Below are 23070 nucleotides of genomic sequence, written 5' to 3' on the forward strand. Positions count from 1 at the left end.
GACACTCTGAATCTTCACAGTCAGTACCCCTAGACCTCAGTCTCCTGAACTACTTGTACCTGGAAATGCAAACCCTGTTGGCCTGTAGAGACTGCCTCCCTCGCCTATGTGTGCCTGCATGCCAAACTGGCTGTGACTCCCTAGTTTCCAGTACTCATTCTGTGGTCTTTGTCTCAGAGATACAGAGGTAGCCACGACTCCCCCAATTTGCTCCCCATAGCCAGTATTCCTGTCATCTTACCCGTAAGCACATGCATGCGGCAGCAGTCTGTGTCAGCCAGGCTGATCCTCCAGTAGCCATTTCTTCCTGTGGTGTCACTCTTAGTGACTCGCTTACTGTCTTGGCTCCTGCGCCACTTACTGTCTAGTGTGCTTTGGTCTTTATTAGGGATCAAACACTCTCTTGCACACTTGTACCATGGTGCTGGCAGCAAGGACAATCACATCATCCCATGGTACACTTGCTCTGGTCTCTCCAGCCAGGCGCAGCCATCACAGACAAGCAGGTTTCTCCCTCTGACTTGTGATTTGACTACAATTGCTTGCACTTAGACTTCCAGACATGTGAGTGCCTGAGTAGAAAGCAAGAAAAGAGGGATGAATGGAGTTGAGTAAAAAGTGAATGTGCCACTTGGGTATGGCTGGACAAGGGTAGCAACCAGCCCACTATTTACATCTAATTGTCCCTCTTATCCTCATATTCCTCTGTTTTTCTATATGTGTTATTCTCCAACTTACCTAGTTCCTCCCTTTCCTCACATTTTTTGCCCTCCTAAATATGTAATAGTAAGAGTCCTGTGCTTTTCTGCTGGATCCCATAATGTTTATTGTATAACACAATGTCCAGCACTATGCTGTTCTACAGGAGATGCAGAGGACTGGGCTGGGGGTTGAACAGCTTGGGAGGAGTGTCAGTGACAGCAGCTGATAGCAGCTTTTTGACTGCAGAGGTTGAAGGACTCTTCAGTCAGGGAGAGTAATGTTACCCTCTACAGACTGAGGTTTCTTTTGACACTGAATTGATGACTAGTGAAGCTGGAGGACTTGGCCTTTAGGAACAAAGATTCAGGGCACTCTCTACTGAGATAACAGCAAAATTGTCAGAAACAAGACATCTCCTTATGTTACATAATTACTTTTTTATTTAGATATCTTCTATATCATAAATAGGAACACCATTTTGTCTCCTCTATATAATTTTTACACACTGCTGCTTCAAAAAGATATCCATGTGTTCATGAGCTTCAGTGAACAATTGGTAACCCTGGTGAATCTTCACAGGACTTGGCCAGCAGTGAGGCTGCTCAGCCACGGTGACAAATTTGAGTTACTCAGTATCCCACAAATACACTGTGGCATGTTTGGTGCATTCCCAGTACTGCTAATGCAAACAGAAATGCCCATTAAAATGTGAAAGAGCCACAAAACCACAGGGTTTCCAGATGAACTGCAATCAGTGGAGAATAAGTGGTTTCTTAAAGAGGAAAGAAGCTGGAATGGTGGTGTGACTGTCTCTTTGCCTGGAGAGCTGTTGCCAGAGGTTGTGCCACCACTTAAATTAAGGTAGGGGACTGCTGTTGGAGTCACAGACAGGCATGTGTTCACTCATTTTCTGTGTGATACCCCTGTAGACTTACTTGACATGTAAGTAGTATTTTCAGATACTACTTTTGCATTTCAGAGCCTGAAATTACATGAGAGCTGTATCATTGCCTGGAAGACTGGAATTTTGGTTTATTTCAGTTACTTTTTTGGTTTGTAACATGACCTGTAGGTGTGGTTCTTAGGGACATAGTTTAGTGAAGAATCTGGCAGTGTTAGGTTGGTGTTTGGACTAAATGATCTTAAGGTCTTTTCCAGCCCAACCAATTCTGTGATTCAGTTGTGGTGCAAGAAGGCAACCCTCCTCAGTCCAAAGGGGGCCTTGGGTGTTGACTAGTTTGATTGGTTTCACACCTGGACACTGGTATTGAGACTGTCCTGGGACAGGGTGTCCCTTTCTCTGAGTCCTGAATTTGCAGTCTCATCTGCTCCCATGGCCCTGTGCTCCTCTGAGCTTGTGCAGATGGGCATTTCATGGGCTCATGGCTCATGTGGTAGGCCTGGGTGTAGCCAAGATGCAGGGTATTATTTGGACTTCTGGCAGCTTCCGTGGTCTCTTCTATATGTGTGGAGGTGAGCTTCTGTCAGGTACCCTAACAGGAAGCTAAAATTGACGTAAGTAGCAACGGCTTGGTCTCCGTCACCCCATTGTTTTACAGTTGATTCACGAGGTATGGCATGCCCTTTGTAAATGCTTGATGAATCTCCATGATCACCTTCTCCATTATGCCCCTAGAATTGCTTCCTGAAGGAACTTGTTTTACTGTTTTCTCAGGGATCGAAGTGAGAATGACCAGTTTGTAGTTTTCTGTATCATCCTCTTGGCCTGTTCAGCAGTTTTGAAAAATCTCCAAATGCTTTGCAGCTCACTAAATATCATGGTTCCTCTTCCATGTTCCGAAGCTCTATAACAAGTGAAAACTCTGTTTTTCTTCACTGAGACGAGGATATAGTTATTTTTTGGCTAGACTATGTAACAAGAATTAAGTAAACTTCCTTAACTCACCTGTGTTGTATTGTTACAAAGAGATCTTAGAAGAAGAAAAGTTCATTCCTTACACTGATTTTCTTTTTCTCTGATTTGAAATTTACAGAAGTAAAGGACTGTGCTTGCACAATGATGCTGTTGGTGGCCAAAAGTGGAATTTCTTTAACTGCTACTTGTTTTGTCTGTTGTATTTCTTTGATTTAAAGTGCATAGACTGGGAATGCCTCCAGTATGTTTGGAATGTTTATGATTATAAATTCCTATTCTTGCTAACTGTTGGTATGTCATCAAGTGTAGGAATGTTTGTGTTTTTAGTATGATTTATTTTTAATGACGATGAATCAAATATTGATTCCTCCCATAGTTTAAGACAGCTGGAACAAGATGCTATTGACCTAGAGATGGAATTTCAGCTGGCAGATGTAAAAATCAAAGAAATAAATAAACAGAAAGCAGAACTTGTTATTGAACTGATGCATCTCATGAAGGTATGTATTTTTAACTTGGTATGTGTTCCGCTTTTGTGAAGAGTCCAGTTCTTGTAATTTAAGTGGGAAGCCTCCAACATTTGTTACCGTCAGTGTTTTTAAGCTAGCTTTCCTAATTATTGAATAATATTAACTTTTTCCATTTTTCATCTCCTAATTTTTTTTAAGTCTGTATTTCTGATAATTATTTTGAAATTGCTTAAGAGAATTGTAAATGAACAAACTTTTTCCTCTGCCCACCTTCATACTGTAGAAATTTTGTGTTAAAATGACAAATAATGAAGAACCTTAGCTCACCACTGTAGTCAGATGTTAGCACCCTCAAAATTTCATCTTGTAGATCCCCTAGGTCTACAGTAGAAACCTTTTTTCCATCCGTTAAGGGAGAGGATTAATTTGTATTTATGTGCTGATCATAAAGACATGATAAACAGTTGCTTTCAATGGCCTAATTGTAGCTACCCTTTAGACAGTAAACAATGAGTTGATGGTTTTGAAGCCTCTGGACTGTTGCTGAGGCTGACTTGTTTGAATAAAGCCCAAACGTTTTAATGTCAATGTCATGAAACCAGGTTCTAGTGATCATTAAAGTCTGTTACGTAACTGCCCAAACACAGCCTTGTTTAGTTGTCATGTGCTGTTACAATTAAGACATCAGATATAAGGGTTTCTGTGCAACTTGTCAGTCAGCTGCAATGTCATTACAAGATGTGTATGTCTTTTGTGTTTATTTTTGACCTTTTCCCTCCCTGTGTGGCATATGATGTCCACTGATATCCACCTGTTGGATTATTCTCTCTGAGTAACAATTGAGATGGCCTTAGCTCTTACATTTCACATGGTAGTATATAGTGAGAAGGGAAAGAGAATGGGGCGAGGGAGGGTTGATGTAAAATTGTGGGTTGAAAGTAGACGTGTATATATATCTACATATGTGTATTTATATCTATTTGGTGGAAATTATATATGTATCTGTACATACTTAAAAGTACATGTGGACTGCACCTCTTTAAGAACTTGGGTCTCCACTTTTCATTGAATTTGACAACAGTATTGATGACCTGAGCACAGTGTGAAATTGTATGCTATGACTAAAAGGATGGGTATTTTCTAAAGTAGTGATTATTATATCAGTTTTGAGTCTGGTGAAAAAAACCTACTTTCTTTTCCTGTGTGTAGAGGATCATACCATTGAACGTCATCAAAGTAGATCTAGCTTGTCAGATGACCAGAGTGACTGCTAAGAAGAACAGACTACAATCAGAGCACAAGGCAGGAACTGTACAGCTAAGAGCTGCACAGGTAACAGTATTTATGGATATTGGGATATCTACTATGAAAATGTCTCATTGGGAAGCCTTTATGTTGTTGAAAAGGATGTTTCTCTTTGTTTAGAAATGGCTGTTAGTAATGCTAAATATTTAGCCTTGATTTCTGTGCTTTGACTTCAGCCTCTTCATTTAAAGCAGAATACTAGCTTTGCCATCCTCAGTTAAGACAGCTAAGCTGCTGTGAAAATGTGCCACTTAGTCATCTTATCCTGGATCCTTTTATTGTAGTAAGAAATGTGTAAACTCTTCTTTGTATAACAAAGCCATGAACGTCATGTCAGTAATGTGTATTGTTGCTGGGAAACTCATGTAATGTTTCTAGTTGTCTCTGCACACATCTTCATCATTTAGGGAGAAGCTTGGGCTGGTACGTAGTTAGATATCTGGTCAGATTGGTAGACAGGATTTGTGATTTGTAACATTCTGATAATTCTTAAAAATTGCCTCCTTCCTAGTGAATGGCATGTGAGTAAAGTGGAGTCCCATTGGGGCCCCCTCAAGAAACCAACAGGAACATTGCCACATACTTTCTAATATATAGAAAAAATAAGGAATCAAAGCTTGTGTATTTATATTTGTCTAAATTTTATTTTGTATGTGGGCATTGACAGTAAACTGGCAAAGTTGAGTGAAAATTGAAAATTGACTTGCTGAATTGTCAGTGCATTTATTAGTACATGCTTGATATTAACATCAAATATCTGTTGCTTTCTAGTTTTTCTGTCACATACTGAAGTTTCTCCTGCCAACTATATATTTTCCTTTTCACTGAAGAATTTTACTTACCATAATTTGGATCAGGCATATTCAATCTGTTGAATATTGAATCTGTTTCAGATTTTAAGTGCCTACAGATCAACTTGAACTCTTGTTTCATGCAGCTCTGCAGACCTCCCTTCAAGTGGGAGCTCTTTATACAATTGAGAATTGATATTCCCCACTTCAGTTGATTCAGAATTGATTTGGGCTCTGAAAATGATCAAATACATAAAATTTATGCTTCTTGTAGGAAAAAAGTATGGGTGACTCTCACAGGATCTTTTGCCTTCATTATCATGTCAGAATATTTCAGATGAAGCCATTTGACTTTTAAATTTGTGGGATCCAAAAAACTATTACAGGGCATATGCGGATATCCAGTGGAAGGTAACTATTGTGCTGTACAATAGCATTTATGCTAATTCAGTATAACGTGAAATCTTGGCTGGAAAGAAAAGGGGGGATGTCCTCCCTTTACTGTTTTATCTGTACAGCTCTGATGCCAGTCCTTGCAACCCTCCTCTGCAATGGACTTCATGAAGTAGAAGAGATGATCTAGAAAAGGCCTCTTCTAAAAGTTTTCCAACCTTTCTGAAAGCACCAACTCAGTATAGAAAAATATTTTTACAGTTTGTTTGTGGAGATTGTGAAATGCTTATCTATAATGCAAAGATCTTTTGTGTAGTGCTTAGTGGAGAGGGAGGGAAGAACAGGGTTTTTTTGAGTTTATAGTTGCTGAGAACAGGTAACTAACTTGTGTGAGATGATCACAAATGATCATACCCATTATTACCACTTATGTTGTATTTAGTAAATAACAATCAGTTACAGTTACAGAAAGTATTGTGAGTGACTGTCAATGTCTATGTCCTATTTTTAAATCTGTGAAACAAGTATTTCTCTAGCTGTGTGATTTCAAATGAAAACTGAATTTTTTCCACCACTGGAGGGCTCCTATATTTAGCTGAAGTACACAACAGTAAAACTTGGGAAGATAACTCTTGAATCTACAGGCACACTTATTAAGCTGAAAGAAAAGAAATTTAGCTATTTCTGAAGAACTTGGTTTTGATCCGTTTGCCTTGGTATCTGTTGACTTGATGAGCAGAGATGTATAATGAGTTTTGGTTAGTTGAAGCAAATTGTTTTGATATTTTAATAGTCTGGTTTCACCTACTTTTTCTGTTTCAGATGTTGTTTATTGCTAGTGCGCTAGAGTTAGCTCTGGAAATCCACAATAATACTTAAAAAAAAAAGATAGTGGTGATTTTTAAAAATATCTTTTAATATTTCTAACAGCAACGTTTTCATGAACTGGATAGTAAGAGGCAATATCTTTATGACAAGTGCAGGGAACTGTTGGAACGGGCTCAACACATCTGCAGATTGCGTCCAGATCAAGATTTTCCAGAAGAATTTAAAGTTGTATGTACAAAAAGAAAATTTCATGCATCTCTTGAATTTCTGACTTCTCCTGCAATGTATTTTTTTTTGCTAGAAGGCTCCTAGTAAAGGATTATGTGTACTTCTGTTACTCTCATTAGCCTTTTAAACCACCTTTGCAATAGTGCTGAAATACCCTTTGACTACTACTTTGTTTTGTGCACAGGGGAGAGAAATTTAGACCTGTGACTTCAATTGAAATCCAGAGTCTTGTGTTCACAGAAATAAAGAGAGGCCATATTTTTCTACCTTCCTGCTCTAATGGAGCAACATCAAAGAACTGAGTTCTGAACCCAGCCTCTCAGGAGTATTCATTTGCATGACTTATCTAGCATAGTCCATGTCTTACACTGAATCTCAGAGTATCTGTGCCTGCACACTTTAGGCGACTGAAGAGCAACTGATTATGTATCTTAATTATGTAACCTTCCAACCTTCTTTCTCGGTCCAGAATAGTTAGTGGGGGAATCTTGCTATGTTAAATCTTGAGTATCTGACACCCTGATTAAAAGTAACAAAATAGTTTATGGTTTATCCAGTTGTTTTTTTTTTTTCTTAAGAAAACTTGAGCCCTTCATTAGTATTGCTTTGTAACATGTGCAGTCCTTTGTCTTGTAGGCTTTTCAGACTCTTCCAGACACATTGGAGGAAATTGATGCTTTTCTGAATGAAGAGAAAACCAGGGCTTCCTGTTTCACAGGCCTCAGTAGTTCGGTATGTTCATTGCTTTCCCTCCCTCTCTACCCACATTGTACTTGTTTCCCACTTTCTGCTAGATATTTCAGTATAATAAGCTAGACAGTATGAACAATGTGCTGTAAATGCCAGATTCTGCATCTACTCTGATTTAAAGTAGGTTCTTTAAAAAAAAAGATGTTGCAATAATCTGAGAGAAACCAAGCTTTACTGTTTCCTTGCTTAAAATCAGAAATCTGTTTTGTTTAGTGTGCAGTGCAGTAGTCTGCAGTTATGTTTGAACAGTATTGATGCAGTGTGTTATTTTTACAGTCAGAGTTACAATTAGCAAATATTTTGCTGACTGCTTGCTTTTTGTTCTGGCAGGTTGTTGAAGAATACAATAAGCAAACACAAGAAATACAGCAGTTAACAGAGTATCTAGAGGAAAAGAGAAATGAGTTGAATAACTATAAGCAAAACATTTCACAGGTAATAGCTCAAGTTACTACTTTTTCATTATTATAATTCTATGTTCTTGTGAGAGTGTAAGGACAGAAATAAATGGTAACATTACAGATTGTTTTGAGTGTAAATGGAGATGCTAACTTCCCTAATTACGATGGTTTTTTCAGTGTAAATGCTATCTCCAAGGGAAAATTCAGGCCTTAAATTGATTTTACATGGATATATCTGTTTTTAGGTCAAAGAAAAATGGATAAACCTCTTGAAAGTGATGATTGAACAAATTAATGAAAAGTTCAGTAAGTTCTTTAGTTCTATGCAGTGTGTTGGTGAAATTGATCTTCATAAGGAAAATGAGGTATGATTGATTTTTCATATAACATGCATATTTTCTTGCATAATGTTTTGATCATATATTGCTAGAGAAAAAAAACCAAGTTGTCCTGTGGATATGTTTTTTTTAAAAGCACTGAACTTTTACTCAACACTTTCAGTGTACTAGAACAGACTTATCAGTCTGATTGAAGGCAAGTGGGTCTTTATCCAAATGACTAGGACTTCACCTTCTGGCTTTTGAAATCGGCCTGCAACTTACAAAGCTTGGTTAGAAACACTGTATTTACATAGCTGTTACTCAGATTTATTAACCTCATTATTTAATTCTGAATTTTCAGCCAACTTTTGTCCTTTATTATCATCTAAATATTCTGTTATTAGGCATTGAATTTATTTGCTTCTACATGTAGTTACTGCCGGAGTCTGAGGGCAGTTATGTGTTCTGAAAGCAGCTGTCATTTGGCCCATCCTGTTGCCTTCTCTGTAACTTTTATAGGTAGGGTTTACCTCTGGTGAAGAGTTTAAAGCATCAGTAGAACCTGGGGAGAAGTATTCAGTGCAGTGAACTGGAGAGGGAAATTTGGTAGTTCGTTTTAAATTGATCACTGAAATGATGATGTCAAGATTCTCATATGTTAACACATAGACTGCACAGTAGTGAAATTTAACACAATTTTTTTCTGACTTTTTTTTTTGTTATAATTTACTCAAGCAGCTTTTCTTAAAATAACAGTGGTAGTTATTACTTAGGGCAGAAGAGTGACTGGTAAGGCTCTTTATATGAACTACATAAAAATGTTTACCTGTAGAAGAGTAATATGAAAAAATAGAGCATTAAAACACAGACTTTTCAGGTCTTTTGACAGTTACCTCGACAGATCTGTATTACACAAAAACTCTGTTTTGGATAAAAGTAGGTTGAAAGAGAGAACACAGAAGGAACAGTAAAGCTGTTTAAAAGCAAAAGGCGTGTGGAGTACCTTTCTGAATCTCTTCTTTGGAAGGTGTTGCTTTTCTATAGCAAAGATATCACAAATAGTTTTAAGAGATTAGCTAGCAGTATTGTGCCAGTGAGTAACACTTCCTTCCTCAAGGAATCAGTGGCTACAGTCTAGAAGGGTGAATAATCTCTTCTCAAGTTTGCATTCCTTGGTGTTCTCTGCAGGAGAATCTTTTGCCTTTCCTGTAGATAAGAAGAGAGAGACTCTTGAGGTTGACTTACTTTTTATTAGAGATATTTCTGTGACACTGAAGTTCAAGCCTCTGTTAGTCTGCCTTATAGGAATCTCGAGGTCTGTGGATGTCCTTGGTGACACTACCTGCTGTCACCATTGGATAATAAGAGGAATTGGACATTAGGAGGAACTTCTTTACAGAAAATGTGATTAAACATGGAGTGGATTGGGGAGGGAGGTGATGGAGTCACCATCCCTGGAGATGCTTAAGGAATGACTGGACAGAGCACTCAGTGCCAATGGTCTGTTTCCCAGATTGGTGTTCAGTCACAGGTTGGGCTCTGGTCCCAGAGGCCTCTTCCACTGGGTTCTTTCTTAAAGTTCTAGCAGAAGCCTCTGTTCCTCTGGGAACGGTCTGACTTCCCTTGGTAACACAGTAGCCAGAATTTGTACTGCTAGCTATGATAACATTCACATTCCTCGATTCACTACAAGGAGTTTTGAGCATCATTTTTGTCAGGTTTTGGAAAATCTCTCAGTTATACAAACGGGTATTCAAAATACACAACTGTGTGGCAGTTGTCAAGGTCTGACTGATGCCATTGTGGCTGTGTCTCACAGCAATCTTTTTCATTTGGTTTGCTAGCCTTATTTTCACTTTTTCAAACCTACTTTTGCCAATGCATCTGAAATTACAGTGCGCTTAGAGACCTTAGATTCTGGGGTCTATTTCTCCTTATGTGAAATTGTAGTCAGAACAACTCACAGAATAACAAATCAGTTGGAAGGGCTCAGAAGGATCATCAAGTCCAGCTCTTAAATAAATGGCCCATACAGGGATTGAACTCACAACTTGATGTTGTTAGTATCATGCTCTGACCAGCCAAGTGAACTCAGTGGCCACTGAACACAACTTCAGCAATCCTAGAGAGTCCTCTGGAGATTTCTTTTTCATCTTAAGCATGAATGCATTTCATTTTATGGTCCTTTTGAGTCACATCTGTTATCCTGATACCTTGCATCATTGGCTGAGGCTGCTGCCAAGTTTCACTTTCCTGTTAAAGAAAAGCCAGCACTGGAATCCTTGTGTGTAGTTTTCCCATTGAAGTATAAAAAGGAAATGGCTGTCCTGCATTTGGACAGCAGTGGTTGATGGATTTTGAACTGCTTGTACTTAAACAGGTTCAGATGGGTACACAGCCTACACACACACCATTACTCTACTGTTCAAACTGATAGTATCCTAAGGCTTTTTTTTTAATTAATGGGATTTATAGGGGCATTACTTTCTTCTTTTTCTGTCTCAAGATTTTTATTTTCTTCTTGATGTTATCACTGCATATAAAAACTTTTCTTAACAGGAGTTAATAAATCATGGTCATGAAAAGGAAATTCTGTAACAAAAGTAGACATGGAGGAAAAGAATAATTAAGGAAAACAAATGAAATAGGATTAATATATATAGATGAACCAGAATTAATATCTTGATTTTTAAGTTGATCCTGAGTAGTTTTGTACATTTGTACATTTGTCTAAATGCCCTGTAATTTGCATGTCATTGTAAAATAAGCTATAATAAAAAGAAAATTAGTTTTAAAGGTACTGGCTTTCACAGGAGGAGTATGAGAAGTATGGAATTCGCATTAGAGTCAAATTCCACAATAGCACTGAACTTCATGAATTGACTCCGTATTATCATAGTGGAGGTGAGAAAACTGTTTCCACTATGTTATACCTGATGGCGCTGCAAGAACTCAACAGATGTCCCTTCAGGATTGTTGATGAAATAAATCAGGTGAGAATCAATGGTGTGGTATTGCTCTTTCTGTGTACAGATGCTTATGACATAGTGGAGAGAACAGACTTTTTTTTTTTTCTTTTCAGGGAATGGATCCAACAAATGAGAGAAGAGTTTTTGAAATGGTTGTGGAAACTGCTTGTAAAAAAAGGACATCTCAGTACTTCCTCATTACACCAAAGGTGTGTGGCAGAAAATTAAATAGGAAGTGTAAAGTGTAGGAGAATGGAATTTGGTATGATAATACACCAATAAACACTGTATAACTTACCTGTGTTTTACCTAAGAAATTTGGATTAATGGACAAATACTCCATTTTAAGGACAGTCAGGCAAGAATTCAGACAACTTAGACCAAGGCTCATCTCAGAAGCCTGCTCTGGAGTTGTGGAAGTATCATGTGTTAGCCACCAGTGGACAGGGTTACCATGGAAAAGGCTGTAAAAGGTAGTGCCTCTGTCTAACACAAAATTCAGACTGTAACAGAAACCAACTTCCAGACAAGTCAGATGAGGACACTGGAGGAGGAGCAGGCTAGTGCTGCTGACATCAGAACTAGAGGAGTCCCACATGATTACTTGAATAATTTTCCTGTATTAATGTGAGATTTAGAGGCCCAGAAAAGATGAGATCTGTGCTCTGAGAGTGACCAGTTTAATGGTACTCCTCAGTCAAAATTTAAATAAAGGCAGTTAACTTACTAGTCATGCAGTGATGCAGTGCCAAGTCTTGAAAGGGGTAAATAAGGTGGCTGTCCACCTGTGCTGTTAACAGAGACTAATGTTATGTTGAGCTTGATCCAAGACAAACTGGAGCAGTAAATATTACTTGTACACCAGGGAGGCAAGCAGTCAGTAAGTGTGCTGGTTTTCATTGAACCACTCCTGTATCGCTTTATACACTGTGTTTTAGAAAATCTGGCTGATATGTCCTGTTTTTTCAGTAAGTAGCAATGGAAGGGTCTGAGTAAGGCCCCCTCATAGCATTTACCTTACTGGAAGGAGATGGAAGGTAATGCTTGCTGTTCCTTCTGATCTTGCAGTATGTTTACCGCCCTGCAGTTTGGTTGTTTCCTGACCACATTACTTCTTTGTTGCTCTGTGTTACCTATTCCCTTTTGTCTTCTTGTGATTCTTATTGAATCAGATTTTCCATGCACTCTCCTGCTTAGAGAGACAACAGCATGATCTGGATGTTGAAAGATAGCTCAACTAACTAATGCTTCCCAAATTTAAGGAGTTGCAGAAAATTGCTGTCTGGGGTCCAGAGTTTGTTGTGAAAGTTGAGTCTGTTGTCAAATTACTAAGAATAGAGACAGGCAAAATTTGAGTCTGCAGAGCTAACCAGAAAGATCAAAATTAAAATGAGAGAGCATAATTTAAAAAATCTCCAAACTTTAAAAAACCAAAAAAAGTCAGCATCATGGTAATAGGGAACTTGAGGACTATGTTGCAGCATTATTCAGCAACAAGAGACAGGGTTATGAAGAGGTGGCTGAAGTGCCTCCTTCCCTCTTTCCTCCATAAGCAGGTGACGTGACAAGTTGCAATAGCCTGTCACAAGAAAAGTTAGTGAGAGAGCACATTGTGTAAAGGTTGACTTGATTGAGAGTGTTTGTGTGGGCTGCGTCAGAGGATCATTAAAAAGGCTGCACAGGGTGGGCTGAGAAAGCCAGACTCTACTCTTCATGGCTTACCTGCAGTTCCTGAGCCCCTGCTATGTGTCACCACTTACTAGAAAGTGTGACAGTTTGTCTAACCAAGCCAAGTTCCATGTGTGTACCCAGTGGATACAGGAAAAACTGCAACCCTGTTTTTCACTGTGTTGACACCTCCTGTGGTTGTATTTTTAAGCAAGCTGCAGAGGGAAGTGGTATAATTTATTATGCAGTAAAGTTGATTGGGAATACTGTATTTTGAGTAGTTGTGATCTGCTGTCATAGTGAGTAGATGAACTGAATATGTTCTTAGAAATGGGTTTGAAAATTAGTATTTTTAATACAAATCCGGTGAAACATTTTGTTTATTAAACATACAAATAACTCCCATGTTGGGAGTTAATCCTTTTTTCGCTGTAAAGTGAAATTCTGAATAATCTTAGGTTAGGTAAATTTTATCAAAACCAGGATTCATTTCAGTACAGACAAACAAAAAATTTGTATTTAAGTGAGAAAAATCAACAACAGCATCTGGTGTAATGCCTAAATGACTGGGCAGAGGGAAGTGACAAGTTGAGCATTAGTTGCAGGTAAATTGTTCAATGTCATCCTGAGCACTGCTTATAATCTGTGGTTTGCATGACATCTTTGTCTGCTAGGCTTGTGTTTGGCACAGTCTGGATTATCGTAAGTATCCAGCTTTGGCTGTTACACTTCAGAAAAGTAGTACAGGCGCTGGACTTACTCCAGAACGTAGCAGTGCAACTTGTAAGTAATTTTGATCATTCTGAGTTTCCACTAATGGAAATTGCTTAGCTCAGAGAAGGACAAGGCTAAAAAGAGACATAGATTTACTTGGGTAGAATTACTGTCACCTGTCCTGCCCTGGGGAAAAAAGGGAAAAAGATTATTCTGTGCCCACAGTGGAGTGGAGGTATTCTCTGGATACAGTAAAAAAGCAATGAGGTCGATGGCAGCAAGAAGGTGCAGATTAGATATGAAAATTTTCCTCTAATAAGAATAGCCACGCATGGAAATTGGCTGAAGAGTGAGTCCCTTTGAGGGGGTTTCTTGGAACAAATACACTTCATTTCTCAAGTTGTAATCCTAGTTTAGTGATATTTTTGAGATCTCAGGTTTTTCATAGATCTTATTCAGCTTTTTTAGATAATGGGGAACATCTAGCTATTTTGACTTTTGTTTCTGTGTTTTTCACCAGCTCCTGCAGAATCTCACTTACAATAACAAGATGACTGTGCTGCTTGTCTACAATGGGCCTTTTATGCTGGAGACATGCAAATGGAACCTAAAGCGCTTCAAGAAACGGCAACGGCGCCTTTCATGCATGACTTAATCTTAATTCTACAGAAGTATTTTATATATCTTTATTGAAACATCTGGCTTTCAAGAATTCAGAAATTGTCAAAGAGGAAAACCCTCAAAAAAATTGATGATTGTGAACTTTGGTTCTTATAATTTACACAGATGTTTGACAGATTTGAAATGCATGGTTTTCTTTTTCAAGTCGTTCATAGTGATCACTTTCTCCAGATAACCTACTTTTCTCAATTGTAGGTGTAAATAAAAAATTTCCTTTTTTTTTATATTCTGTCAGCTAATGCAACATCAGAAGTGCATGTAATTTTTCTAGGTTATCCTGGACTTATTCTGTGACTGTTGGTTTTCTAGAAGTTGGGGATATTTTTCCGAAAATTGGAATTTGCTTTTGGTAAATAATTTTGCTTTACCTCAGATGTAGGTATTGTCCCATTTCCCTATTGAAATGCTATTTCTTAAAATTACTTCAGGTGATCTGTAGAAAAAGAGTGGTTTGTAATGGTTTGCTTTGTAAAAATAAACCTGAAATAGGAATATAATATATTCATATTGTTATATGAATATATTATTGTTGAGGAAATACTTTGTCTCAAAAGTAACAAATAAATATAGTAACATGTCATTTTGTAGTGCTCTAATGATAAGGTTTTCTTGCAAATCTCTTAGCAAGGAGGCCAACAGAATTCCAGGTCTTCCTGAAACAGTGAGCCTAGTGAGTTTGCAGAAGTAAAACTAAGCAATATATAACTTCTTGTGTGTTTATTTTTCTAAGTAAAACTTCATACATTTTGGGTGATAGAGAAAATAATGCTGCAGATTTGACATGTAAGTTTAAACCCCAGGAGGATTTTACAAGGGGTCAGCTGCATTGGAGTGACTGTACAGTCAATTGCTTTTCAACGGAAAGCCATAAAAATGTTTAATAGGAGTGTTGGCCATTTATGTTAAGCATTTGGAAATGTATATTACAACAGCATGTTGAAGACCTAAAATAAAGTCCTGATTATTAAGTTAACTATTAAATAAGTAAGATTCAGCAATTTGGTATCTGCTTTCAGTGGATGTTTTTCTTAACAGCATCCTGCAATTAACTTTGCTAGTTAAACTGGTATTTCAGGCTTTGATATTCATGCATTCAAAATAAAATAACCCACTACAAAATAAGAGCTGGAATCTGGCAGGTTTTAGTTATTAAAGAGGAAGTATTGTAACTGTTCCTTTGAAAGATGAGCCCTCAGTGCAGTACTTTGTTGTTACTGCAGGCCAGTGTTAGTCAGTGGAATTGTGTGACTGTGAAATGAGCAGTTTCTGTGATGATTAGTGTCCCAACACATGTACTGAACAGAAGATACAAAAGTGTGGAAACTCAGGCTGTGATCTAGAGTTAATTTGGGCACCAGAGTATCTTTGACATAATTGAGGCTACAGGCTTGTCTGTCTGTCCACTGTATTGAAAGCTCTTGGTTTTAGAAGTAGTCTTCAAAATTTTCTGTTACTGTTTGTTTTCCTGTCTCATTGTTGTTTACAGTAAATAGTTCTTATCTCTCAGCCTGTGATCTTTGCCTTTTGTGCCTCCAGTTCTCTCCAGCACACACCCCCCCTGCAGGGGGAGGGATAAATTGAACAAGAGAGTGGTGTCTGGTTTGAAGGGTCTTGAGGGGGCAAAAACTGGGGAGTGCCATTCCTAAACCAGAACAGATTGGCACAGTGTCTGATGGGAGGTGTCTGACAGAAGAGCTACAGCATGGGAAGCAGGGGAGGGGGAACCTTGGCGCTCTAGCTTCTCTGTAAATAACTGAGCCAGAATTATTATTTTCACTTGTTACGCACTAAAACACAGTGTCCAAAATTACTTTTCCTAGAACTTTTTGTAATGGAAGCCCTTTTCCCCTCCATACCTTGCTAATTAAGAATAAAACCACAATTAAGTACACTATGATTTGTGAGAGAAAGGATATGTGGAAGTGAGTTAACTCCTCCTCTGCTCCAAAAAACGTTCTTCACCTGCTCCTGCCTAAACATCTGAAAAGCACCACATTTCTATGCCATTGCGCCCAGACTAGGCTTGCCAAAAGCCGTGCCTCTGGGAGGCTCATTGATACAGTGTCCTTTGCGTGTTGCAGTAGGTTGGGTGAAGGGCAGTTCTTGTAGCAGGGGCTGATCTAGTAGTTGTTATAACCTCGTTTTACTTTGATGCTAACTTCAGCCACTGACAAGGCTGAACTAGTAGGGAGAGGGGAGGTGAGTGCAGAAGGACAACATTTTTAGCCACTGAAAGCTTTTCAGACATGACTGTAGCAGTGTGGAAAGCCAGCAGGGAAAGCATGGAAAAATAAGGACCAGTAGCAACAGTAGAGGCAGAAGTAAGAGAGGTGAAAATCAGCACTAGAGCAGCCTATCAGCCTCTCCTGTGGCTCAGCTCTTGCCAAGTGGTGTAATCCTCTGACACCAATTCCCATCTTCATGCTTTCCACCAAATTCCTCCGCTTTTTCTCCACTAATCTGCTCCTTGGTTACTCTTGGAAGTAATTCCCCTGTTGTCCAGTCTATCTTCTGCTGATTTGTTACCCCAACTAGGCCTGTGGGGGTTTTTTGTCAGTTGTACTGGTTTTGGCTGGGATAATTTTCTTCATAGAAGTTTGTATGGGGTTATGTTTTGAGTTTGTGATTAGAATGCTGTTGGTTACTTACATAGGGGTGTTTTTGGTACTCCTGGGGAGTGCTTTACACTGCATTTTTGCCTTTTCTGTTTGTCGTGCTGTCCTGCTAGCACAAGAAGCTTATAAGAAGCTGGGAGAGGGCACAGGTGGGACAACTGACCAAAGGGCTATGTCATGCTGTGTGACATTGTCCTCAGCAGTAAAACCTAGGGGAAGAAGGAGGGTGTTTGGAGCTATGTCTTCTGAAGTAACAGCTCTGTGTGGTGGAGCCCTGCTTTTCTGGGAGAATAGCTGAACACCTACCTGTCTGTTGATGGGAGGTAGTGGATGACTTCCTTGTGCCTTACTTGTGCACACAGCTTTTGCTTTCCAAATTAAACTGTTTTTATCTCAACCCAGAAGTTTTCTGACTTTTACCATTCTGATTCTCTGACCCATCCCACAGGGGGAGAGTGCGCGTGTGGCTCTGAGCTGCTGCCCAGGATTAACCCACAACAACAGCGTGTGTTGGTCTCAAAACATGGTGTTGCACTTGTCATTTCTGCATCCAGAGCTAAATGAGATCTTGACAAGTATTTTCTCTTGTTGTGTATTCATAGAAGAGCAAGTTGCTTGCAGACTGACCTCTTTGGAAAGCATGGTGATGAGAACATGGCAAGTTAGCTGGAAAGGAATGACAGACTTCTTTGGGGATAAGAAGCCATGCGTAGAGGTGGACAAAGTTGATTTTGCAGGAAGCAAGACAAAGGGAAGGGATGATAACTCAGAAAATGGTGGCAGAATATTCCAAGGAGCCATAGAAAAGAACTGAGAACTGAAGAGTGCACAGGTGACATGTGAACATGAACATGGACGGTTCAAAAGAATCTGGATCATGTAATTTAAAGGGGAAAGATGTCCAATTCCCCCTTCCCAATTTGTAACCAAAGACTGTGAACATTACACAGCATGACCTTAACTGCAATCCATTGACAGTGGTTTACCTCAGCTTGGGTCAGGTAATAGGTTTTCATGGACAATAAAGGTTTTTTTGGATGGTTGAGTTTTGCAGGTTTTTTGTTGTTTGTTTTAGTGGCTTGGGGTTTTTTTGTGGGATTTTTACTTGTTTTGTTGGTTATGTTGTTCATTTCCCTGAGGAATTACAAACATGGTGCAAATCCAGAGCAGATGATCAGTACAAGGAGTGCAGCGACATCTCAGATACCACCAAGAGTACCAGCCTTGCTTTGTCGTCCTGCGGTGAAGCTTAAAGGACTGTTCAGGTGAAAAGCCACTAATACTACAGTTTTCTGTGGGCCCCAGCAGTGAAGAATCTGATTCTGCTTTATGTTTGCTTCTGAGCTGAGCTGTACTGTCCATGAAGGACTTTCTGGTCAGAATTTTTGTAGAATTTAAAATGCACTTTGCTGTATAAAATGTACTGACTTTGGCCTATTATATTTAAAGTGGTAGAGTTGCTAGTGTGCATGGCAATTCCCTAAGCTTCAGTATTTCAGAAATCAGTACGTTCATTAAAAATCCTCGCAGTAGCTTATATTGGGGAGAATCCTTTATTTTGGTTTGAATAAATTTACAGTAAGGCTGTCCCCCTTGAAGTGTTTGTTTAAAAATGATGTGCCTAAGAAATATGGCTTATTAGATGTAAGAGTTGAGTGTAGTTTAGCTTCTAGATAAGGCCTGGCTTATTTTATGCAATGCAGGAAAGCAGAGGCCTGGCTTATTTCATGCAATTCAGGAAAGCAGACCAGCATTGCACAGGCTAGTAATACAACTGTGGTTTTCCCTTGTATTTTTTGAGAGAGCAATTATGCATGAGTTTTCAAAGGCCCTTAAAATGTGCTTTCTCCTTGGGAACACTGTTCAAAGTCACCAAAGCAGTCATTAACAACAGAAGAGCCCACATGGCTGTATGTGGTGCTTCTGGGAAGCTCTAATATAACCTTACATCTCTGTCTTCTGAAACTTCTGCTGCTGTCGTTCTGGTCCCTGACCATTAGCCACAAGAGAAAGAAAAAGCCATTGGGAAAGTCCAAAACTTTTCTGTTCACCTTTGGTTTATTTCTCCACGCATTCTGAATCCCAAGAGGGCATTGTTGGGTCTTGTAATGGTGAACTGCCCTTATGTACTCAGTGATTCTCATTTGTGCTATGGTTTATTCATTCCATTTCCTTTGTACCTCGTGCTTCACTGTGCAGACACACAGGCGTTATGTGGCCTAAGAAGCAGTAGGCATTACGAAACAGACAGTGATGGTGTTCGATATGAAAAGTGATAGGATGTTTATTAATTATGAATTGAAGGTCACAAGCCACTAAAAATACAGCAATAGTTGTAGCAATTTCAAAAGTACAAGCTGAAAGCAATACGGACTCTTTTTACCCATAAGCCATGGATAAGCCAGAAAAATACTGTGTGTAATCATACAGAAATAAATGTCTGCTAAGGATTAGAACTTATGTCAGTCAAGATCTTCTCTTCTTGAAATGGGAAGATTTCCACAATACCTGTGGAAGTGTTTGAGGTGTTTTAGAGGCCAGAGAGTTTCTTAGCTGAGGACAGCATGGCAGTGAAAGGTGGCTGAAAAATTCTTCCCATTGGGAAAGCTTCCTCTCCTTTAAGGGAGTTCCATAAACAGTACTTGAGTAAGTGGAGTGTTCTGACAATTAGATGTTTGCATTAAGTTACTGATGAAGAAATTTTTCCGATGTGGCTGAGCAGTGTGAGGAGCTCAACGAGAAAGTCTTGCTTCCAAAGCAAGAGTCATTGAGAAAGCAGTGGTTGTTACAGAGCTCTGGTGCATTAATAAAACCTCACAGACTCTTCAGCCCTTGAAGTGTGGATGCTGAACAACATTGTTATAGACTCCTGTGGAGATCAAAATTGTACAGGTCACCCAGCTGACAGATTCAGAAAGCCAGCCTTCCTTGTATGCAGCTTCCTGAACCACTCTGCAGGCATTTCATTAGACTGTTAAGACGTTTTGTGGCATGTTTCCTTTCTTTTGTCCTTGGCAGAGAGGAGAATTGAAAGCACAGGATACCCTTACAACCTTGTAGAAACTGCTCTCAGAATCAGCAGGTCTAGTTCAGGGTCACACTACCCCATGCCAACGCCTCTGCGGTGCACCCAAGATTTTGCATGATGTACCCATTCCTAGTCAGAATTTACACCACTCGAGGCAAGACCCCTCTGTAAATGTACTGCATCTCAGTGGTTGGAAACATTCTTCTATGGCCTCCTCTACACTAGGCAGATTTTGGTAGCTGTTCAAATTACAGCACTAAAACCAAATATTAAAAGGTTTAAGATAAAGAAGGGTAAATTTGTGGAAAATCTTTTATGATGGGATTGCAAGGGAATGAGGCCAGTGCCACAGTTCTGTGTCCCTTACTCATAAAATCAATGACAAGCTGAAAAAACATTATGCTGAGTTTTTTTTATCTGTCTTCTAGCCATCCAACACAAGAAGAGAAAACTCCAATTCAGCATTGAGTAAAATCTGGAAGCTAGTTACAAGTTTTGTTCCAGCTGCAGATGACAATCTTCCAACCATTTGTCCCTGCCTGCATTGCTGGAAGATGGCATGTTCCCTCGGGTCCAGGGCTCATCCTGCAGTCATATTTGAGCCCTGTGCCCACACACCTGGTTAAGTTCCTGTAAGTGGGTGCTTTCAGTGACTGTGATGTCCATGACTGTGCATGTCAGGGAGCTTTTTGGCACAGGGTACCTTGCCTTTCTCTTTCAGAGGCCAAGCAGATGCTCTTTATCTCCATACACCAGTGAATCCTCCAAAGCCACGGAAAGCTCAAGGCAGTAGTGTGGAGGCAGCATCATTTGCTCACAGAGCAGGTGCGTGGTGTGAGGGAGAGCACCACTCTGAGCTCAAAGGCCAAGGAGCAGTGGGAGACAGACTTCTAGCGAGCTGGAGGATGCAGGTGATGGGACACTTCTTCCTGAGTGCAAGTTTTGTCTCTAGAAGGAATGCCTGGGAAAACACACTGGAAAGGCAGAGAAAGACAATCCAAGCCAAATGATGACTAGCAACACTAAGACCTTTTAAGCTGGTTCACACACTGCTCAAACTATGAATTTCACAATGTGCAGTATTTTTTTTTTTTTGTGGTCACTGAGGCTGGTTTACATGACCACTGCTTGATTCCAGTCATTCAAGACCAAGTTTGGATTTTTTATTCCTTTTTTCTTTATTTGGACAATATATATATACATATGTACAAAAACACCTATGCCTACTTTTTTTTCTTTTCCTTTTTTTACAATTTCATGTGATTTACAAAACAGGACAGCAAAATAACTTATAAAGAATACGAATACTGTACAAAAATAAAACTGATTAAACTATTGGGAGTTGGTATTTTACAGTGTTACAGATCACTGGTTTGTAGAACAGCATTTTTAAGTATGTGTCCAGTCTGGTGTATGCTGGCCTAAGTCCATCTGCAAGCTGAAAACAGATCTGTAATGTCGGTCATGAAGAAAGTTCAAGAAGTATGTTATATAGCTATACCTTTAAATCCATGACTTCTCTATACTAATGGACTTTCTTAATCAAGGAGAGGAGCTGTCCTAACTTCAGCGCTATTAAGTACTTCCAAAATAGTACAACAAGTACATACAGTATTAGAGAACCTGATTTTCCTTTTCTTTTCCAACACTTGCAACACTATTCAAAACTTAACTTCAAGATGCAAGGATCTAACCTGCAGTTTGTTTTAGGTGTTAAAGCCATTGTTTGCTTTTACTGAAAGAAAAAAAAAAAACAAAAAAACAAACCAAATTAACAAAACGGTACAATGATATCCCCAAACCTGGTAATTCCCAATGCATTCTCTTAGAGATTAATGAATCACATTAATCCTGTCTGTCCAATGCTGAAATACAGCATACACTACCATTTAGGAAGGGTTTTTTTCAGAAACAGGATCTTGTCACTGGCAGTGGTGACACATGCTTTGCATGTCCCACTGTCCCATGGACTAAAGTACCTCCCGCCTATTTCAGACTTTGCAGGAACATTTCTTTAAGTGTGCATTCTACCCCAAATACACAACATGGATACTATAAAGCTGGCCATTTACTTCCATATATCAGTTAATCCTGGTAGCTAAGTGACCAAAACATTTACATACTGATTTAGGAGCTGCTTATCAGCTGTGGCTTCTAGTTGTGGTTGATTGGATGTGAGGATCTCTTGTGTTTCACAGGATCAGGCTTTAATTTGCCAAGTGCTGTATTTGTCCCACAAAATGGCAACAATCCAGACTGCAGGACGGAGACTTGAAATCTAGCTTGATCTTCAGAGAGAACAACAAAGATGAATAAAGATGCACCTCTGAATCTCATCGGGCTGCTCACGGCCCTGACCCTACTCCACAAGGCAGCATTAACAGTACTGGTAAGCCGAATACTTTCTGTATTTCTTGATCAATAAAAATACCAACACTACCAGATTTTATTACAAAGAACTTATGTCCCTATGACTCAATCTGAATACGAGAAATTAAAGTTTGGTTTCTAAAATAAATGTTTCAAAAAGCTGAAACGGAGGTAGAAAGTGTGCTTGGTTTCCTGATGTCTTCACTGAAGAAAACACATCCCTTTTTATTCCCTAGACTATTCAATATCCCCAATGCTTTAAAAGAAGTTCTCTTCACATAGACGAAATCTATCATGAACTACACAGGTAAAAACACAGTATGCAAACTGATTTCTATAATGCTGAAAGCCATATACAACTGTAGAGGAAAACACTCTACTCTCCGAGTTAATTTTTTATGTTTGTTTCTAGGAAGCAAGCTTTTTATCAGATAAAACAATAAGATACTGTAATTGCAGGTGTGCTAACAAGATCTTTTATGTACAAAATTTTACAAGATGACCTAAATTCATCTGCAGTGGAGACACTTTGGGTTTCAGTGTAAATACTCACAAAATTAATTTGGCCCTAAGTCTCTAGTAGGGCTGCACCTCCCCTTCCTCTTCTGGAGGAAGGGGTAAAAATCAAACAGAAGAACATTGCTGGAAAAAAATAATGTGTAAACAGAATTCTCCCCCATTATGCAGCTGGGGAGGGGAAAAAGTATACCACTGATAACATCTTAAATTTCATGCTTTTAACATACAAAAATTTGAAATATTCACTAATGATCACATCTAAAAGTTTTCATTCAGTGGTCTTTCTGCTCCTTTTAAAGACCAAAAAATAGCTTTAAAATAAAAGTTAACATTGCTTTTATCACCATTTGACCTGTCATGCATGACACAGGTACAAAGTACTAAGAGAAGCTTATGTCACAAAGGAATATTGCAAGACACCTTCTATATTTCAAATTAGCTT

The 23070-nt window shown here is 39.0% G+C and overlaps 1 protein-coding gene across 3 annotated transcripts in view; it reads left to right on the forward strand.

Moving 5' to 3' along the window:
- The window catches only part of SMC5 (structural maintenance of chromosomes 5), a 48344-nt gene extending 25548 nt beyond the window's left edge, over positions 1–22796 (forward strand). For 2 of the 3 annotated variants that reach the window (XM_026795089.2, XM_005489645.2), the window contains 9 exons: positions 2955–3078; positions 4258–4380; positions 6468–6593; positions 7230–7325; positions 7674–7778; positions 7990–8109; positions 10878–11057; positions 11147–11242; positions 13936–22796. In XM_026795089.2, the coding sequence (XP_026650890.1) occupies positions 2955–3078; positions 4258–4380; positions 6468–6593; positions 7230–7325; positions 7674–7778; positions 7990–8109; positions 10878–11057; positions 11147–11242; positions 13936–14070 (1105 nt within the window). In that variant the 3' untranslated portion in view covers positions 14071–22796. The remainder of the gene's footprint in view (positions 1–2954; positions 3079–4257; positions 4381–6467; positions 6594–7229; positions 7326–7673; positions 7779–7989; positions 8110–10877; positions 11058–11146; positions 11243–13935) is intronic. The other variant, XM_014268911.3, reaches the window with a different exon arrangement.
- Positions 22797–23070: the final 274 nt, after the last annotated feature.

The sequence above is a fragment of the Zonotrichia albicollis genome, chromosome Z (assembly GCF_047830755.1).
Source record: "Zonotrichia albicollis isolate bZonAlb1 chromosome Z, bZonAlb1.hap1, whole genome shotgun sequence".
Lineage (NCBI taxonomy): Eukaryota > Metazoa > Chordata > Aves > Passeriformes > Passerellidae > Zonotrichia > Zonotrichia albicollis.